Raw genomic sequence first — 17,925 nt, 5'->3', positions numbered from 1 at the left:
TTCATGGAAACAGCCAAACAGAAAAAAATCAAAGTTGCCTAGACGTCCGCTGTCAAGCGTCAAGTACCGTACAGCCATAGCTCTGGAAAAGCAATCAAAAAATGAGTGTTTACAGTGAATAAACAAGAGATGAAGGGTGAAGTAACTAGTGTTAGGATTGAACTACAGAGAAATGAATCAAGGTGAGCTCTCTTAAGTGTGCTTATCCACACTGGCTTGTCTCAGAACTACAGTTACTTCAGCCGAAAAAAACAGAGCTCCAGATTTCTCTAGGTCTTGGGGTTTTTAAGTTGGGAAAAGGGTCTTAGAATAAAAATGACACAAAATTCACAACATTAAATGCAAGCCCTTTTTGAGATAGAGTTTTATATATCCCAGGCTAGCCTTGGAGCTTGCTATATAGCCAAGGACAACCTTGCATTTTTCTTCCTGCCTCTTCCACCTGACTTCTGGGATTACAGTCTGTGCTGACACACTGGGTTTAAGAGATGCTGACAACGAAACCCAGGCCTTCAGACACACTGAGCATCTACAGCATAGCTATAGTATCCCCAGGCCTGGGTACAACTTTTGAGACAAGCTGAGCAGTGAGTTGTCATAACCCTAAGGCAGAGCCCAGAGCTGACAACGCATGTGGACTCCTCAAAGGAACCAACTCATTCCTCTCACCTCACGGCCTTAGCATCAGTTAACCAGGGAGCAGCAGCACTCAGTTTACAGCCTGAGAGGATGAAAAGTTAACTGTAAAATACTAGGTTGTTGTGGATGTAAACATGTTTTTTTGTCTTCATCCCAAGTGTAGAATGCAAAATAGACTTGTGTGAGGGTATGTGGTGTTTTTCTGCTGGAAACAGATTTATTAAGAGACCGTGTGATGTTTGTCCATTGGAAGGGGAACCACCTCTTGAAGGGGCATGGTTTGTGCCAACTGATAAACATCCTAGTATGGACTCTGAGAGGGGATGTATATGTATATGTATATGTATGTAGATAGATAGATTAGATATAGATATAGATATAGATATAGATATAGATATAGATATAGATATAGATATGCCCAAGACAAGAGCCAAGGCTCTTTGGTCTTGGCATCATTTCCTATCGTTTGGCTATTTGTTGTTCCTAGAGAGGAATGCTCCAGAGAACACTTCGAGGTTCTGGGTTCCGGCTGCGGCTCCAGATTCCCACTACAGCAGTTGCGGTTGCCTCTGCTGAATTGCTGCTTGGCTGTCTACTTCTCCTGTTCCCATTAACTTCTTTCTCTTCTATCTAGGGTAGGTGGATTGGAAGGGAGGTATAAATATTAAAGAACCCCAAATAAAGTAGCTTTTTAAAAGTTCAAAGCCTACATTGGGTTTTGAGGATTAGAAGGATAAAAGAAACTATTAATCTTGGCATTAAGGAGCTCAGGAGTAATATATTTTCTACTTAGGTGTCCTTCTGATTTTAGTAGATGTGATCTGACAGCTACCCATGTGGCCAACTGTGGAAGGATTGTAGACATTATCCCAGGTGAAGGCAGTTTTGGCGGGGTGGGGGGGGTGGGGTGGGGGTGTCTTGCCTCCAGCTACGCTGCTTGGAAACACCACCAATACCCCACTGAGATGGACATTGTTGAAAGCTGGGAGGAACCATCCTGGGTCCAGAATTCAGGAAACAGACCAGAGACTCCAGCCAGGCTATTGTGTGTCTAATCAAACATCGATGACAGGAGGGATCCAGAGAGACCGGGCAGATTGTGCAGGCAGAGAGGAGAGGCTGCAGGTTCGGAGCAGAAGCGCAAGTGGATGGGGAGACAACCAGCAGACAGCCTGGACCAGCGAGCTGGCCAGAGACACCTAGAGACCTGTCCCATGGAGCAGACACCGGAAGGTTTACTCTTGTTTCCCTTTAACCTTTTTTCCCTCTTGTATAGGATAGTTGGATTGTATTAATATAGTCTAATTGTTAAGAAACAGAGCCAACAGCCAACCGTGCCTATAAAATTGCAATTCATTTTCAAACTTTCATCTTCTGAGATCCATCAAAATGGATTTAATTATTTAGTCACAAATTCTAGTAATAGCTGCTAGTTAGTAATAAACATAAGTACTTTAAAAGTAGATGTATGTAGGCATCTGAGCGTTATGAGGGTGCTGAGCTACATCAGGTGGAGTCAGTAAATGGAAATTAATACAACGCAGCACCCTCCATTTATAAAAGAGTTTGACCTGAACGGAGCCAAGGTCTGGTCCACACCCATCCTGAGGCTTTCCCAGGGTAGCTGGGATATTATGTTAAGGCCTCAGGGCTCGGTGGCAGCTCCATCAGGGTATGGCGTCTCCCTGACTTGGTAGATTTCTAATGCACTGGCTGTGCTTGGCTGACTGCCCTGTGTTGCTAAAGTGCTGCCTAACAAACCGTTCCACATCTTTATCACAGCCACTCTCAGATACACTTTGTGTCACACAGAACAGGCGTACCATGGAGCTGTGGGAGCATTCCTCCTTGGCGACCGCAGCTCGCACACAGGCCCACCAAGCAGGACACAGTCATATCCCTCTCTAGAGATGACAACTGACATGTAACTCATTTTCTTTCATTTTAGTTCCCTGCCCCTCGTTTTCAGTGAGTCCATGTCTTTCCTACCCGCCCCTGCCTTGCACTCCTAGCTCAGCCCCATGCTGGCATTACCATGTTCAGAGACCTTCATTGCTCTCACGAGAGAGCTCCTCACATGTATGAGCCCCAAGCTCTAAAGTTTCTATTCAGACAGAAACAGATGAGAAGGAATAAAATGAGAAATCTTCTGTGGGATAACCGTTAGAAATACCCACAAGGCAGGGGAGCCCTTCAGCAGCTCCCTGGCACATTAGCATAACAAAGGCACGCAGTCCATGCTAAAGAAGCCATGGAAACCCCTTTTTGTGAAATCCTTATCAGCACTTCACAGGCTAAAGCCAGTTTATGATCACTGTGCTGCTGTAGGTTAATCTTTGTAAGAAGGGTCTATGCAGCATGTGTCTTCACAGGTGATGGACAAATTCAAGGTCACTGGGCTTTCCAGAGCCATCTTCAGACCCCTCTCTCAGTCTTACACTAGCTACTGCACTAGTGTGCAGTGGTTACAGCAGATGCTCTCATTCCCCTGGGAAGAGACTCTGCTCTGCTCACCTAGCTAGTGAGCTCTTAGTGCATCCCAGTGAGTTGCCAAGACAAAATTTCCAATCTTACTGCTTTCTCTTTCCCAGCAAACTATGCTTCCAGAGGCATCAAAGTTGTTGGTTTTGGTCCTTTTTTCAGGATGCAAATGATGGCTTGCAGTGTAAACAGATGGTGCTTGAACATATGCTTATGTAAGCATATGGTACTTAAACATGTTGGCTGAGTCAGTGAATAAATGAGTGAATGCGTCTTGATACAATCTTCAGTAGGCTAAAATATCACAGCATCATATATCTTTTTAAAATTATTATGTATATATATTATTTGTGTGTGCGTAAGTGTGTGCATGCATGCCCACCTGCCACAGGGAAGGTGTGAAGGTCAGAGGCCAGCCTGCAGGGGTCTTTTTTATCATGTGAGTACAGTCTGTCAAACTCAAGTCTCAGGTTTGGCAGCAAGCAGTCCCCACACTATGCTCTCTCACTAGCCTATCAACAATACGTTTCTGACCAATAGGTAACAGACACTAGCTGTGGTAAAATAACTACCACACCAATTTTAATGCAAGTTCAAATCTTAAATCCTGCTTTTTCCCCTTAACACCAATATCGTTGTTACATCTTACAGAATGATTAAGTTCTCCTTATTCATATAGAATAAATTAAATAGGTTCATAAAATATTCATCAACTTATATGCAAATAAGTTTTAAGTATTTATATCTTCTTAAACTGGGATGACAACATATCTGCGATAGGTACTTTTCTCAAGTGGTTTGTCCTTGTTTTCTTCGAGTGTTTGCATGCATGTAGGTGTTTAGGTGAATTGCCCCTGAGGGGTTGGGTACACACGCACATGTGTTTAATTTAGGTGGTGGCCACAGGACAAGCTTGGGTATTGTTGCTCTGGAGTCATCCAAGTGAGCCCCAGGGATCTTTATGTCTCCCCAGTGCAAGGATTATGTGCATATACCACCATGCCTTGATTCCTTACATGGGTTCCGAGGCTCAATCTTGTGTCCTCCTGATCCAACTTTACTAACTGCGTGATCTCCTCAGCCCTGGTTTGTTCTTTTGGGGGGAAGGGGGAATCTCTGTGTAGTCCTGGCTGTCAAGGAACTCTCTCTATTGACCAGCATGGCCTGGAACGCACAGAGATCCTCCTGCCTCTGCCTCCCTCATGCTGGGATTAAAGGCGTGTGCCAGCAGCGCCCAGGTGGCTTGTTCTTTTTATTGTATATTTTGTCTCTGCTGTAATATATTTTTATTTCTGCTAGGCATACACGTGTGCTTGCACATAGTGCAAAGTAACAGACTTCGACACTTCATTTTAAAAGCAGATTCACTGGAGTCTCTGTGTGAGTTAGGTCGGCCCACACTGGCGACACGAAGAGCAAACAGGGTGCTGGGTATCTGCCTACAATGCTTTTGGTGTTACAAAGGCAACGCAAAAGTGGCCCATCCTCATCCATCCATGCATAACTTCAAGACCTGTTGAGAGGTAAAGGGAGCCAACTGAGGACCCCCAGCCAGAGCTCGGCTCCGTGCATCAGTACAGGGCGGCCCTGGCTAAGCCTCAGAGTCCCACTGGCCGTGAGGTGTCTTGTTTGTAATTTGAGAAGGCTAGAACGGAAGCTATTAAATGTCGTGACTCTATTAAACAACTTCCCGTTCTTTTAAAGGAGCATCTAAAAGTACTTGGTTAATTAAACACTAATAGCCTATTGAATGAGAACTCCCTTCCCAGAGCTCCCTGAGTGTTCAAGCATCACGGCCCCAAGTTTACTATGTAAGAGTTGTAGGGTCAACCCTCAAGGAATCATGGGAATAGCTCCGCCGGGTCCGCGGTCTGAGGAAGATACATTTATGAGAGATATGCATGAGTTTTTTAAAGACGGCAAACTGGATCCACTAAGAGTAAATACAACACTGAATTTTCAAAGATCCACTTAGGTGGCTACAGAAAAATGCTTATTGAAAAATCTGAAGGAAGACAGCAGACACTTAATCCAGTCTCACCGACATTACCCAGCCGCTCTTGGCTCACCTGCACTTTGGCGGGGACTGCCCCCGGCACCTGGTACCTCAGCTCGTGCGCCGTGGCTTGAGACTTTGGGAGCAGGAAAGGGTAAGAAAGAGAGCGATATTTTGGCTTCATAATCTGAAACAGAAAAGGCAAATTCAGAAAAGATTCAAATGAGAAAAGAGGTCCATTTTCTTTGAAGAAAAGAAGTGCAGGTTCTTTGGAGCCAGAAAATTATAAATAGCTATTTCTAAGTTAAGAGCTGAAAGTTGTCTTTGTTTTCTGCTTCCAAGTTTCCCTCTTTTACCATTGTGGTGGTCACAGATTCTTTTATAATGTAAAGAAGAATTAGATGTAATCCACAGTTAGGAAGATATATAATTGCAAAAATGAAATTGTTATTTTGTGGGCTAATGTTCTGCTGTGTTGTACATGTCTAGCCACTGCAATTAAGCATGATTTCATTTTAAACAACTCCACAGTAAAATAGGACTAAGACTCAGAATTTGATTCATACTACTGAGGAATTTATGAGATTGTCTGTCACTCTAGAACTCTGGGAACTCAGGCAGGGGGATTACTATGAGTTCCAGGCCAGAGACCCTGTCTCAAAAAGAAATTTTTTAGTACTATTAATTAGTATTAACTAATTCTTACTGTATTTGAACCATTAGAAGTTATGCAGAAATACTTTTCTCTGGGAGAAGATTTTATATCTAAAAACATTTTTGAGTGTTGTGTTAATTTACCTTCTCTGTAAATATTAGCAGATTTTTTTGACAATACAGTAGATTAAAACAATTTTTTCTTCGCTTGCTCACTTCTCCCCTTCAAATTTGTATTTAAACTATTTTTGTAACTTTCCCACAAATGAAAAGTAAATTGATACTCTACGTTGTTCACGGAAGTAACTCAACCAGCTCGCTTCTCCAGATTATCAGGAGACAGGCATCATTACTGCGACTAATTGCAGAGGCCCCGTCCTAGCACAATGACTTGACTGTATTTCTGCATGTTAGGGTCTTGCTGTTACAAGCAATGGTAGCTTGTAAGTGGGTTCCATCTGGAGAAAAGAAATGGCTCTGCCTCCTCCTACTCTCCGTGTCAGAGCCTACTCCATAGTCCTATACCCATACAAGGCCAGGACAGCCCAGGTCTGGAGGGGACTTTACAGCTGGTGCCCCTCAGCTAAACAAACCCTCCAGACTCTACAATAGCTGTCTGCATGCCTACTGGGCTTGCCTGTGCCAATGCTTAATTAACACACATGTCCACAAGGTTCAAAGGCTTAAACTCACAAGCTAAGCATCTACCCTTCTGCATCCAAAGTTGCTCATAATAATACTCCAAAAAGCTATTTTTCCCTTACTGTAGTGCTCTAAAGCCCAACACTAAGACAACAATTTCCCCCAACAATAGATGGTGTCACAGACATGGCCACAGAAGCCCTCTCCTGCCAACACTCCAAGCTTCTCCTCGGCCAGGGATCACTCTTCCTCGTGTGAGCCAAGGCATATAACATTGGTACCTTTGTGAAGTTCCAGCGCTGGATGAAGTGACGAGCTACATCACGAGCTGCCTTCCCATGGACCACAGAACCAATATCATGCCAAGGCATCCGGGGCGTGGAGTACCTATCAATGAAATCTGCCCGGGGTCACCAGGCAAGGACCCATCACTAAGTTTGGTGCCAGGCCAGGGACAGAAACATTTTGGTCTTAATGTAGTCACAGTCAGGGGAAACATAGTCCTTCAGTCACCCCTCCCCCATCATCACCATCACTGACCCCTGACCCTAATATATGCTTCTGTTTGCTCAATATTAATCAGTAGACAAGGCAAGATGTAAATTGGTACAAATTATCTAACCCTTCGTGCTTGATAGGATTTTCTTTTTGATTTGTAGAAATCACAGCAAGTTATCTATACAATGCTACACTAGCCACTTCGTAGACATAAAAGCACAATCATTATCTGAGGTACAACCCTCTAATGAAGAAAGACACAAAATAATAAGCACAAAAGAACACCATCAAAAGAATACCCTCTTGTGGAGAATTTCAGCTTATTACCTTAAGATATGCCTGTGGGAAGTTTGGAGAGTTAATATTTATGATTTTTTTTCTTATCTCTATAACAAAAAGCTCATACAGATATGACAAAAATCAGATCTTCAAAATTTAACCAAAGTTTCAAAGACAAAAATAAAACAATAATGAGACCCTAGGGCCCTTAACCAGGCTCTATAGGTAGTTAATGGTAGTGGGGTGGGAAAGACATCTCTTCAGTGGTGTAGACACCTGTGCTCCTGTAAGTAGCTCCTTACCCACGCGCTTGTAAGCAGACCTAATTACATTCACTGGACCATCAAAAGACAAAGTAGAAAGGTTTGCCAAAAGACAAAGGCTTCTCGTTGGGAAGAGGAAGAGGATCTTGGGGATGAGAAGGAAAAGAAGGCACTAGAAGCAGACAGTTACAACCAAAATACTACATATACATGTATCCAAAATCATAATGAGACATTATTACAGATAATTAATAAATGCAAATGCAGTATTTAAATGAAATAGAAGGTACTTAGAATCATGCCTCCTTGTTGAGAAGTGAAAAGCAAAGTAGAACCTGCGGCCACCACTCCCCCTACTCACCAGCAAAGGGCTTGTCCAGTTGAACCCAGTCCTTGAAGACAAAGTTGCAGTAATCCTTCCCATGCCAAAACCTGGTCTCCCCGTGGAGCTCCCCCACGCCTGTCTGCACGCTTCGGATAGAGCCGGTATCTGTGAACACGGCAAAGTTGGCTCAGAGACTGAGAGGTGGGTCGTCCCCGAAGAGGGACCTCCTGACCCCTTGCTAAACACTTAACATGACCTCACATTTCTTCCTGTCACTGGGCAGCCCATGTCCACTTGACCAGACTCTGAGCTGAGGTGGCATTCCAACCCTCACATGGCTCTCTTTAGGGAGCAATGGAAGCCCTCCTAACCAGAGTCAACATTAGACCATGGAATTAAACATTCTCAGTGGCTGAGCAGCTTATCCTCAAAGCCCACCAGGTCAGGGAGAATGGACCACGGATTAAACTATAAAGAAAGAATTCCGCATGTCGGGCTCCAGGAGAACATGACGGCCAGGTAAGGATGGAGGCACGCCAGGCTGAGGCCACAAGAGCTAGGCCACCTCTTCCCTTACCGATACAATGGAACCCTCATGTCTTTCCCATCTCAAAAAGCACGAGCCTCGTATTTACAGGCAGCCCACAGTCCAGCGTCAGAATTAGCTAGGTGCCTGCCAGCAGGCTTCCACGTTGGAGGTCATAAAGCCTTACATGTAAAGAGTGTGATCTGGCCTAGATCTAAAACAGCTAAGCTCTTTCAGTCTTTAACATTCTATAGTCCTAAAACCACAAACATCATCCAAAAAAAAAAAAAAAACCACAACAGCAGGCAGAAGCTTACACTCGAGGCACTAACGCAGCAGTTTGCAGCAGCATTCCACAAAGAGCCTAACAGGCCACTCCACTTGGCAACTGATGCCTCAAGTCAAACGGTTTGAACGTTTCAGGGACTTGTCAACCATAGAGACAAGAAAGCAGGGGAGAAGCAGAACTAAAATCACAAATGCGGCACTTGGCACAAAGGCATTAGACACGCAGGCGTGGGGCACGAGAATGATTGCTAAATGAATAATAGCACCCCTTTAAGTAGGCAGCGAGGGGTCTACTGGCCACCACATATCACCCCAGAACTGCCTTTGTAAGATGCGAAGTTGTTTAACATTAACCTCTCTAGCATCCTTCTGTCTACAAGTGGTTATGTGCTAAGGAGCCAATGTGTGTAGAAACTGCTTCCCAAACTGACACTGTCTATTCTCTCTCTCTCTCTCTCTCTCTCTCTCTCTCTCTCTCTCTCTCTCTCTCTCTCTCTCTCTCTCTCTCTCTCCCGTTTTGTGTTTGCTTAGAGCCAAGGCTTCAAGCATGCCTTATTTTTTCATTGTATTTTGACAGGCTTGCCTCTGTGCAGTTTACCCATTACCCACTCTCCACAGAATGGTCTTCCCTCTCTTTAGCCTGATCTCTTAGTCATTCGTCATGGGCCAGAGGAGCCTAGCCTCAAGACAGACAGAGCTGACCTCTGCAGGGAGTGACGTCACTGGCGCAGGTAGTGTCCTGTCTGCAAATGCCCACCTGAGGCCTCTGAGACCAGGCTATGCAATTGCATATAATGCTGAGTGGACATCGTCCTCCAGTAGTCTATAAACTCAGAGTAGGCACCATATCCCTTCACCTCCTGCTGTAGCTCCCAGCACCCAGGAAGTAATGAATAGATGTTTGCAGAACAAATTATTTCTATGCAGTCACCACACAACTAATTCTCTATCGCAAAATTAATAATTAACTCCCGAAAGGTTGTTAAAATGTTGTATAAAGTGGTTTAAATTGTCAATGTTAACAAAAGCAACTATGTTTGAAACAGATTTCTATTGTCTTCTTCCAGCCATTGGCTTTCCTGCTGTGTATGCCAAAAAGGGAAGAGCCCAGGTGAGCTGTTTGTTGCCCTGTGGCCTCTTCATGGTAAGCATGGTATATTGTTGGGGAGTCAGGGTTGGGAAAGGGAGGACAGAGAGAGTGAGGGTATGAAATAAATGAGAAGTAATTCTAAGTACAAAACATAGACACAGAGGGATAACTCAGTGAGTAGATAAAGCCACCCGAGGTCCTGAATCAACCCAAGGACTCACAAGCTGAAAGGAAAGAACTGACTCTCCCAAATTGTTCTCTGAGCTCCTGTCCTGTGTCAGGAACATGTACACCCTTCCCATCCTCCCACACCTCAATAAGAAATTAAGAAACACAAACCTGTAATTATTAAGTTTTGAGAATCAATATTAGTTGTGCATGGTAATTGCAAATATGTACATATATATAATTTATTTTCATCAGTTTGAGAAGTAAAGCTAAAGTTTTAATACACACACTTATCAAAATATTATGATAGTTGGTTATCATTTGGAAAACAAAACAAAAGTGATTTTCTAGTCTCAGAAAATGATCCTGCTAGTAAGTGGATTCAGATGCCCACAGTCAAACATGCTTTTGTTTCTAGGCAAGGCTCAACTATTCCCAGGATGGCAGTCCTCCTCACAATACATGGGGGCAACCAAGCATGCATGGACCTCTTTGAGCAGGCCGAGCAGCACCGTATCTGACACCATCACAATTTCATCTCTTCTCCTTGGGTGTCTCATGACAGTTTTCTGCATCTCTGTCTGTCAGCAGCCTAAGTTTGCAGCAAGGACATCTTCCTATTATTGCTTGCAGTCTCCTGGCCTTTCTGTACTCTCCTTTTTTTTTTTTTTTTTTTTTTTTTTTGTCACACCTAATAATAAAATTGCCAGCATCACAGAGCATCAATCCTTCCCAGAGTGCCTCAGTTCCAACCTCCCAGGCACCTGGGCTGCTCTCCTCTTCTCTGGCCAACTGTCTCCCTCCCATCCCTCCCATCACCACTTCCCAAACCATAACATCCTAATAATCCTTCTGAAATGTGCCATCTACTTTAGCCTTGGATCCTTTTATAACAAGTATATTCCTCATGAATCTCTCTCTACCTTTAACCACACCCACCATGGTGTCCCCCAGCATGTTTTGGATTAGACTAATTCAGCCTGACTCACGAAAGCCTCCATAAATTGATCTAGAAAGACTCTACCAGCCCAGTTTACACCAATTAATTCTTAAGCACAACCCTGAGGGTCCAAAAACTCTAAAAACTCAATGGTGTCACCATAGCTTACTTGTTATCAGAAACCGATCGGAACTGACAAGTTTGCCTGGCCCCACTCATGCTGCACATGTGTGAAGAGTTTGCTTACATTCCCTGTATTGCTGGAGGCTAATGGCAGTGCTACATAACCCAGGCTATAGATATTATATTACCTTTTCTAAACCCAGAACATTCCAGTTTCTGAAGCTTCTTGCAGACCTCTGAGGGTTTTCCCCTTCCACTGCATACTTAGGTCTGAGAAGTGACAATAAATATTCTTGGAATTGAACAACCCTGTGCCCTAAGATGGAACATCACACTGAAACAAGTGCTCTGTCCTTTCTCAGTCTCTAGTGTTCAAATATTTTTGTAGTATTTAGAGTTCAACCCCTGGCCTCGTGCATGGTAGGCAATCGCTCTCCTGAGCTGTACCCCAACACCTACCTTGTGGATCTATAGTCATGTCTAAGGGTGGTTCTAATCCGGGACCTGAATGCCTTATATGGTTTTGAAAATGCTCAGTCTTTGAACTTTGTAGACTTCTCGCCATGCATGAGGGCTTGTGGCCTTGTGTTAGATCTGTTAAGGTTTCAACTACAAGATTACCGAGCGATGCTGTTGCCGCTGACTAAATGGTAACGTATTTAAACTATTTTCACTAGTGGCTAGCAGACAATACACTTTTTTTTATTCTTTAGATTTTTGTTTTGGTTTGTTTTGTCTTGCCTTTTTTTAAAGCACTAGCTGGCTTTAACCTCACTGGATAAGCCAGGCTGGCCGGGAATTTGTTACAGTCCTCTGCCTCTACCTCTGCCTCTGCCTCTGCCTCCCCAGTGCTGGGATGGCAGATCTGTGCCACCATGTCTGCCAGAGGGAAGCTTCTGAGGAGTCACAAAAGGTCTGACACACTCTGTGCATTGCAGCCCAGGGGAGGGTCTTGAGAAGCCTTCTTTTTACCCCATCAGCGCAAACTTCCTGCTTGCTTCTCTGCTCAGTATTAATTGCAGAGAAAAGATACTCGCTAAATGTAAGAAGATCAAATTCTGTATTTAAAATATGTCAAGCAAAGCATCATAAACCTGTAATTCCCCTTTTTAGAACATAATTTTGAAAAGGAAGAAAGTCCTTGAGGATGGCTGGGTGACTTTTTAATTAAAATACATGTTACAGAATCTACTATGGCTTCTGACCTCATTAGGAGGAATTGCGTTTAGTCTTGTCTCTCTGTTTAAACCCTGCATTGACCTGGCCTGTAGCCTGCATGTTGGCCTCTGCATGGCAACGCGCCCTGGGAGCCCCTTCCACGTGGCTCTCTGAACACTGTTTAACACTATCCGCTGACCTCCCCAGAGCTGAGATTCTTACAGTAATCTACGAAGCTGCTTACACTCCTTCCAGACCCCGCTGTCTTACTTTTCTCACGTTCCCATCTTCAAGGCTGCACTTCCAGAACATCCCAACCCTCCCCTTGCTTTGGGTTCTCTGAATTTGCTATTGCTTCTGCTTGCAACTCCCAGACAGAGAGTACCACACTTTACGCAAGTTATGTTAGATAATAATTTGTCTGCCTGCTCTCACCCCATTGGTCCTCCAAATGACCTGTGTGTGTCACCCCCACCCTCATGGCTCAGCCTGCTTAGTGCTTTTCACTTGTCACAACCATTTCACCCACTGTACTTTGGACAGTGGTTAGCGTATTATAAGAGCTTGGCACATATTTATTTAAGTAAGCACATATAGAGGCTGGAAAGATGGCTCAGTGGTTAGGAGTGCGTACTGTTACTGCAGAGGACCCAGGTCTGGCCCAGTATCTACCAGAAACATAAACATAATTAAAGTTAAAATAAACCCTAATAGAACCACGTGAGCCTCTGTTTTGATGACTGCTCGGTATCACTAAGGATGGCCCACCCCTACTTCCTTCTCATTCCCAGAGTCTAAAATTGTGCTGTGTGCTTCCTCTTTTCTCTTAAAGTAGAGTCTCTCGAGCCACTGAGTGGAGGACACTGTGACTGCATGTCAAGGGCGCTTTCCACCAGCATCTCGTCCACAGATCGTCACTGTGGGTCACACGCCCTCAGCTAGGGGTTAGCCCAATGTGCCAGATACCTTTCTGCCTCAGTCGCACTTGCTCTGTTGTGCACACCACTAACCGTCAAAGTGCAGATCCTTTCACACGGCAGCAACCTCATTCTTCCATCTTACTTTAAACCTCAATTATGAAGAAACAAATACACACACCAGAATGGCCACTTTCCAGACCTGCTCTTAATTCTTCTTAATATTTACATCCGCAGGTACCCTGCCTTTGCTCCCATGGTTTCCTCAAAGCTTCCAGCCCTCCGAACACTGAGGCTCACACAGACACATACATAAGCAAAAGTTGTCCCTAAACTCGCATACCAATCAAAAACTAACCTTATGTTAAATAACTAAGACATAGCCCATATAATGTCTTTCATTTTAAATTCTGTATTGATATTGTTAGAATCTGCAAGATAACCATTACACAGAGCATTGGTTCATTAAGCATAATTAATGTGCTTTAAAACCTGCCGTGGCAGGGTCCATGCGATGGCTCCGCAGATAAAGGTGCTTGCCACCAAAGCCGCGAGCCCTGAGTTCACCCCCTCGGCCTCACATAATGGAAAGAAAAGACCAACTCCTACAAGTCCTTCTCCCACCTCGGCACAGGCACCGTGGCCTGTGTATACACCAAAGTGATCATTTAAGACCTGGGCGGTTCCTGAAGAACGCTGGAGCCATTCTTGAAGTTCTAGCCTCACTCCTCTGGTTCCCTGGAGACCCGTGCAGGCTTGCTGGCTGCTCTTCAACTTCCTAAGCTAGCAGGACAGAATCTTAGCCTCGGGATCAAGCCAAAGGCAAGATGTCTGCTAAGGTAGACGTGTAAATATTGAGCGGGGGCGGGGGGGGGGGGGGCGGGGATGCCAATGAACCGCAACTCCACTGGAAAGTCTCCTGCCACCCCCGGTAAGTGTTCTCATCTGTGAAAATGAGATACTAGCCCTGCCAAGCATTACAAGCATTCAAGGCAGTGTGGGGCCATCTGCACTTGGCTGCTGATTGACTGTACTTATTCCCCACCCTTACATCAGTTGCCAAAACCTTCATTCTCACCTCCGTAATTTAGGCCCGGATTAGTTCATTCTTCAAGAATCTGATTCTTCCCATAAAAGGCATCGGATAACATTTTCTAACCATCCCCATGCAAAACATGCTAGTTCTATTTTAAAACCCTTAAGATTTTTTTTTTTCAACAAATGAAGTTGCACTTTCCCCACTTTGTCCGGGACTCTGCCTTGGTGCATCCTTTTAACACCAATCCCACGCCTTAGCCACAAGCATAAGCTGCATCTCCAGTTACAGGCAAGAGGTTGGCCTTTTCCATCCCAGCGCTGGGCTCTTCTCCTTCACCCAGGACACCTCCCATCCTCCCCTCCCCTCTCCAGGCACTGTTAGATCCAGGGATAGGCTCCCTCCTCAAAAGATTTCCCTAGATCAGCAAGAGGAAGTTTCTGCCTTGCACAAAGGGGTATGTGTGTGCAAGCGTGCGTGTGGGTGTGCGTGCACATGCATGTGAAAGTGTGCGCCTTGTGCTACAGGGTTGCTCAGTGTGTTTCTCCTCACGGCTAGAGAGTAGGCTGTCAGACATACAGAGCTTGCACTTGCATGGAGCAGGTCCAACCTAACAGGGGAGGTGAAGGCTGAGCAGGAAGCCGATACGAACACACACTCACTGTGGTCACTCAGCAGAGGAAGCAACGAGAGCTGAAGCCCATGGGGGTCTGACACTAGCGAGTCACTTACCAGTGCTGTGCCCAGTGAGGCCCTGTTGGGACTCACTGGAGGGGCGAAAGAGTTTCAAGTGGGGCTTTAAACCATGGATTAAATTCTGATGGCTTCTACAGTGGTTAAAATAACCTGGAGAAAGTTGAGAGTTCTTTTTTGTTTTACAAAGCAACATATTTACATATATGTATATCTCTCTATACATATATACATACATATATATATATATATAAATATAATTTTAATCATTTTTACAACAAGCAGGTCTATTGAATCAGCCATAAGATCGTGAGTTAGAAAAGGCACAGAGCTTTAAGCAAGATTCGCAAAGAATAGTAAATTCATAAGATACAGATCATCTGGTGTTTGCTGATACAAGCCTGATATATTTCTGGATGGTAAGAGAAATTTATTCTATGAAAGGCTTACAAAGTACACCTAATGCCTCCCTTTTCCCTTGATAGCCTGTCATGTTTTAGAATGCTGTAGTCATTATGTGCCCATCCAAAGTACAATAGTAGTTGTTCTATTGACTTTGTATTAATGACAAATGTTGTTAAAGTCAGGCAGAGGAGACTGGGCAGGGAGCTCCGTTGGTAGAGTGCTCGCTTACATACACAGAGCCCTGTTTAATCCCCAGAACCATATAGAACAAGCATGCCGGTGCACGCCTGTGACCCCCAACATGGGATAGAAACCAGCTCAAGATCCGTCTCCACCACAGAGTGAGTTGGAGACCAGCTTGGGCTGCATGGGACTGCCTCAGTACACAGTCAGTGTCATCATCAGTGCCACGGTGTCACAGGGTGGCCTGGCAAAGGACTGGCTAAAAGGATCACAGCGTAGGCAAGAGAAGTTCTAGCAAAGCTGTGACTCACTGGAGGCACTGTCGATGCTGCTGATGCTGTCCGTGTTGTACAGATGGCGCCGGTGCAGTTGCCGATAGAGACTAAATTTGGAGAATTTCCTGGCCTTTCCTATTCCCTTCAGCTTGGTGTCTGTATCATCAACGCTCTTCAAGATGGGCTCATTTTTATGAGATTCGTGTTTATCCTTGAGGCTTAAGGATTCCATAGACTCTCCTGTTGCTGCCTGGGAAAGTGAAAAAAAAAAAAGGCCATGCATAAGGTATACTGCAATGGACTGTCACAGAGTAGAATAGAGGCAGTTTACCAACAGTGGTGGCCACGGAACAGACCCGCCTTAGAATCTCAGGTCAGTCACAGGATGGTGGTGAGTTCTTCAACCAGGTCAGCCCTGCTGTGGCTTTTGTTTGTTTGTTTGTTGTTGTTGTTTGTTTGTTTGTTTGATACATGGTCTCTTAACATAGACCTGACTGACTGTCCTGGAACTTGCTATGTAGATCAGGCTGGTCTCAAACTCAGAGATCCACCTGTCTCTGCCTCCCACATGCTGGAATTAAAGGTATGTGCCACCGTGCCCAGATAAAACTCCTGACATTTCATTTCCCTAGCCCCTTTGCCACTCACTATGCTATTTAAAGTCACTGTTAAACTGCCCACGTTCTCTGAGTAGCACTGACCTCCTCTGTCTGTCAGTCATTTTCTTTGTTCCTCACTGTTGTGGTTGGAACGTGAAAAGCCCCCCACAGGCTGTATTTGCACACTTAGTTCCAAGTTGTTTGCACTGTTTTGGAAGGCTTTAGGAAGAGGAGGGACCTTGCTGGGGGACCTTAATGACTGGGGGGTGGGCTCTGAGGTGGCTGGTCTTCTCTGTGCTTCCTAAATGCTGATGTGATCGGACAAGCAAGGGACAAGTCCCTGCTTCCACACCCTGCCCGGCGTGGTGGACTGTACTCCTTCTTAACCTGCGGCCAGAACAAATCCTACCGCCTTTGAGTTGCTTCTTGTCAAGCATTTGGTCACAGCAGTGAGAAGAGTTAACTATTCCATCTAGTTAACTAATCCATTTAGTTAACTAATCATTGCCCTTTCTTTCAACCCCCAGAAAAGCTGCTGATATTCCCATCAGTAAATAAGAAGAGCACGTCAACATTTTTTTAATAAATATATTGCACTTTGGGAGTGTAGAGCTGAAACACAAAGCAGATGAATATGTAAATGGAGAGATTTTGGCAGCTCTTGATTGGCAGGTATTTTGAGAAGTTATTAAGTTAACTTCCTGCTTCAGTTCCTTCTAAATGACCCCAGAATAATCTACTGATTTTTGTGTCCATAAGTAGGAAGATGCTAAAAACAGACGAATGCACACCATAGCTGAGCACACACTCCTATGAACGAGCAAAAGCCAGGCCAGCAGCTACCTTTAACAGGCTTCTTACTCTTATTTAAACCTAAGAATTGATTGCCACACATTTTTGTTTATGAACATCTTTTTTTCTCAAATAGAAATTTAAATCATTGGTTTGAATGCAAAACCAGGGTGCTGGTTCATATGACTTACTCTCTACCAAACTTGCTTTCTCTTCTTACAGGAGAGAAGCTGAAAGAGGCAGGCTCCAGGTTGGGCAGGTGGTGTGAGCTAGTACAGGAGAACAGGTGGTATGGGCTAGTACAGGAGAACAGGTGGTATGGGCTAGTACAGGAGAGCAGGTGGCGTGAGCTAGTACAGGAGAACAGGTGGTGTGGGCTAGTACAGGAGAGCAGGTGGTGTGTGTGGGCTAGTACAGGAGAACAGGTGGTATGGGCTAGTACAGGAGAACAGGTGGTGTGGGCTAGTACAGGAGAACAGGTGGTGTGGGCTAGTCAGGAGAACAGGTGGTGTGTGTGGGCTAGTACAGGAGAGCAGGTGGTGTGAGCTAGTCAGGAGAACAGGTGGTGTGAGCTAGTACAGGAGAACAGGTGGTGTGGGCTAGTACAGGAGAACAGGTGGTGTGGGCTAGTCAGGAGAACAGGTGGTGTGTGTGGGCTAGTACAGGAGAGCAGGTGGTGTGAGCTAGTCAGGAGAGCAGGTGGTGTGAGCTAGTACAGGAGAACAGGTAGTGTGGGCTAGTACAGGAGAGCAGGTGGTGTGAGCTAGTACAGGAGAGCAGGTGGTGTGAGCTAGTACAGGAGAGCAGGTGGTGTGAGCTAGTACAGGAGAACAGGTGGTATGAGCTAGTACAGGAGAGCAGGTGGTGTGGGCTAGTACAGGAGAGCAGGTGGTGTGAGCTAGTACAGGAGAACAGGTGGTGTGAGCTAGTACAGGAGAGCAGGTGGTATGGGCTA

The 17,925-nt window shown here is 44.9% G+C and overlaps 1 protein-coding gene across 3 annotated transcripts in view; it reads right to left on the bottom strand.

The window, feature by feature from the left end:
* PLD1 (phospholipase D1) overlaps positions 1 to 17,925 on the bottom strand; it is a 209,369-nt gene that overhangs the window by 59,414 nt on the left and 132,030 nt on the right. For 2 of the 3 annotated variants that reach the window (XM_084768482.1, XM_084768481.1), the window contains 5 exons: positions 15,616 to 15,829; positions 14,756 to 14,869; positions 7,814 to 7,942; positions 6,694 to 6,812; positions 5,190 to 5,303 (listed from right to left, as the gene is read on the bottom strand). In XM_084768482.1, the coding sequence (XP_084624608.1) occupies positions 5,190 to 5,303; positions 6,694 to 6,812; positions 7,814 to 7,942; positions 14,756 to 14,869; positions 15,616 to 15,829 (690 nt within the window). The remainder of the gene's footprint in view (positions 1 to 5,189; positions 5,304 to 6,693; positions 6,813 to 7,813; positions 7,943 to 14,755; positions 14,870 to 15,615; positions 15,830 to 17,925) is intronic. The other variant, XM_084768483.1, reaches the window with a different exon arrangement.

Source organism: Acomys minous (assembly GCF_964271855.1).
Source record: "Acomys minous genome assembly, chromosome: 19".
NCBI classification, from domain to species: Eukaryota; Metazoa; Chordata; class Mammalia; order Rodentia; family Muridae; genus Acomys; species Acomys minous.
The sequence above is the reverse complement of the archived record's forward strand: the minus strand, read 5'-3'. Positions and strand labels throughout refer to the sequence as shown.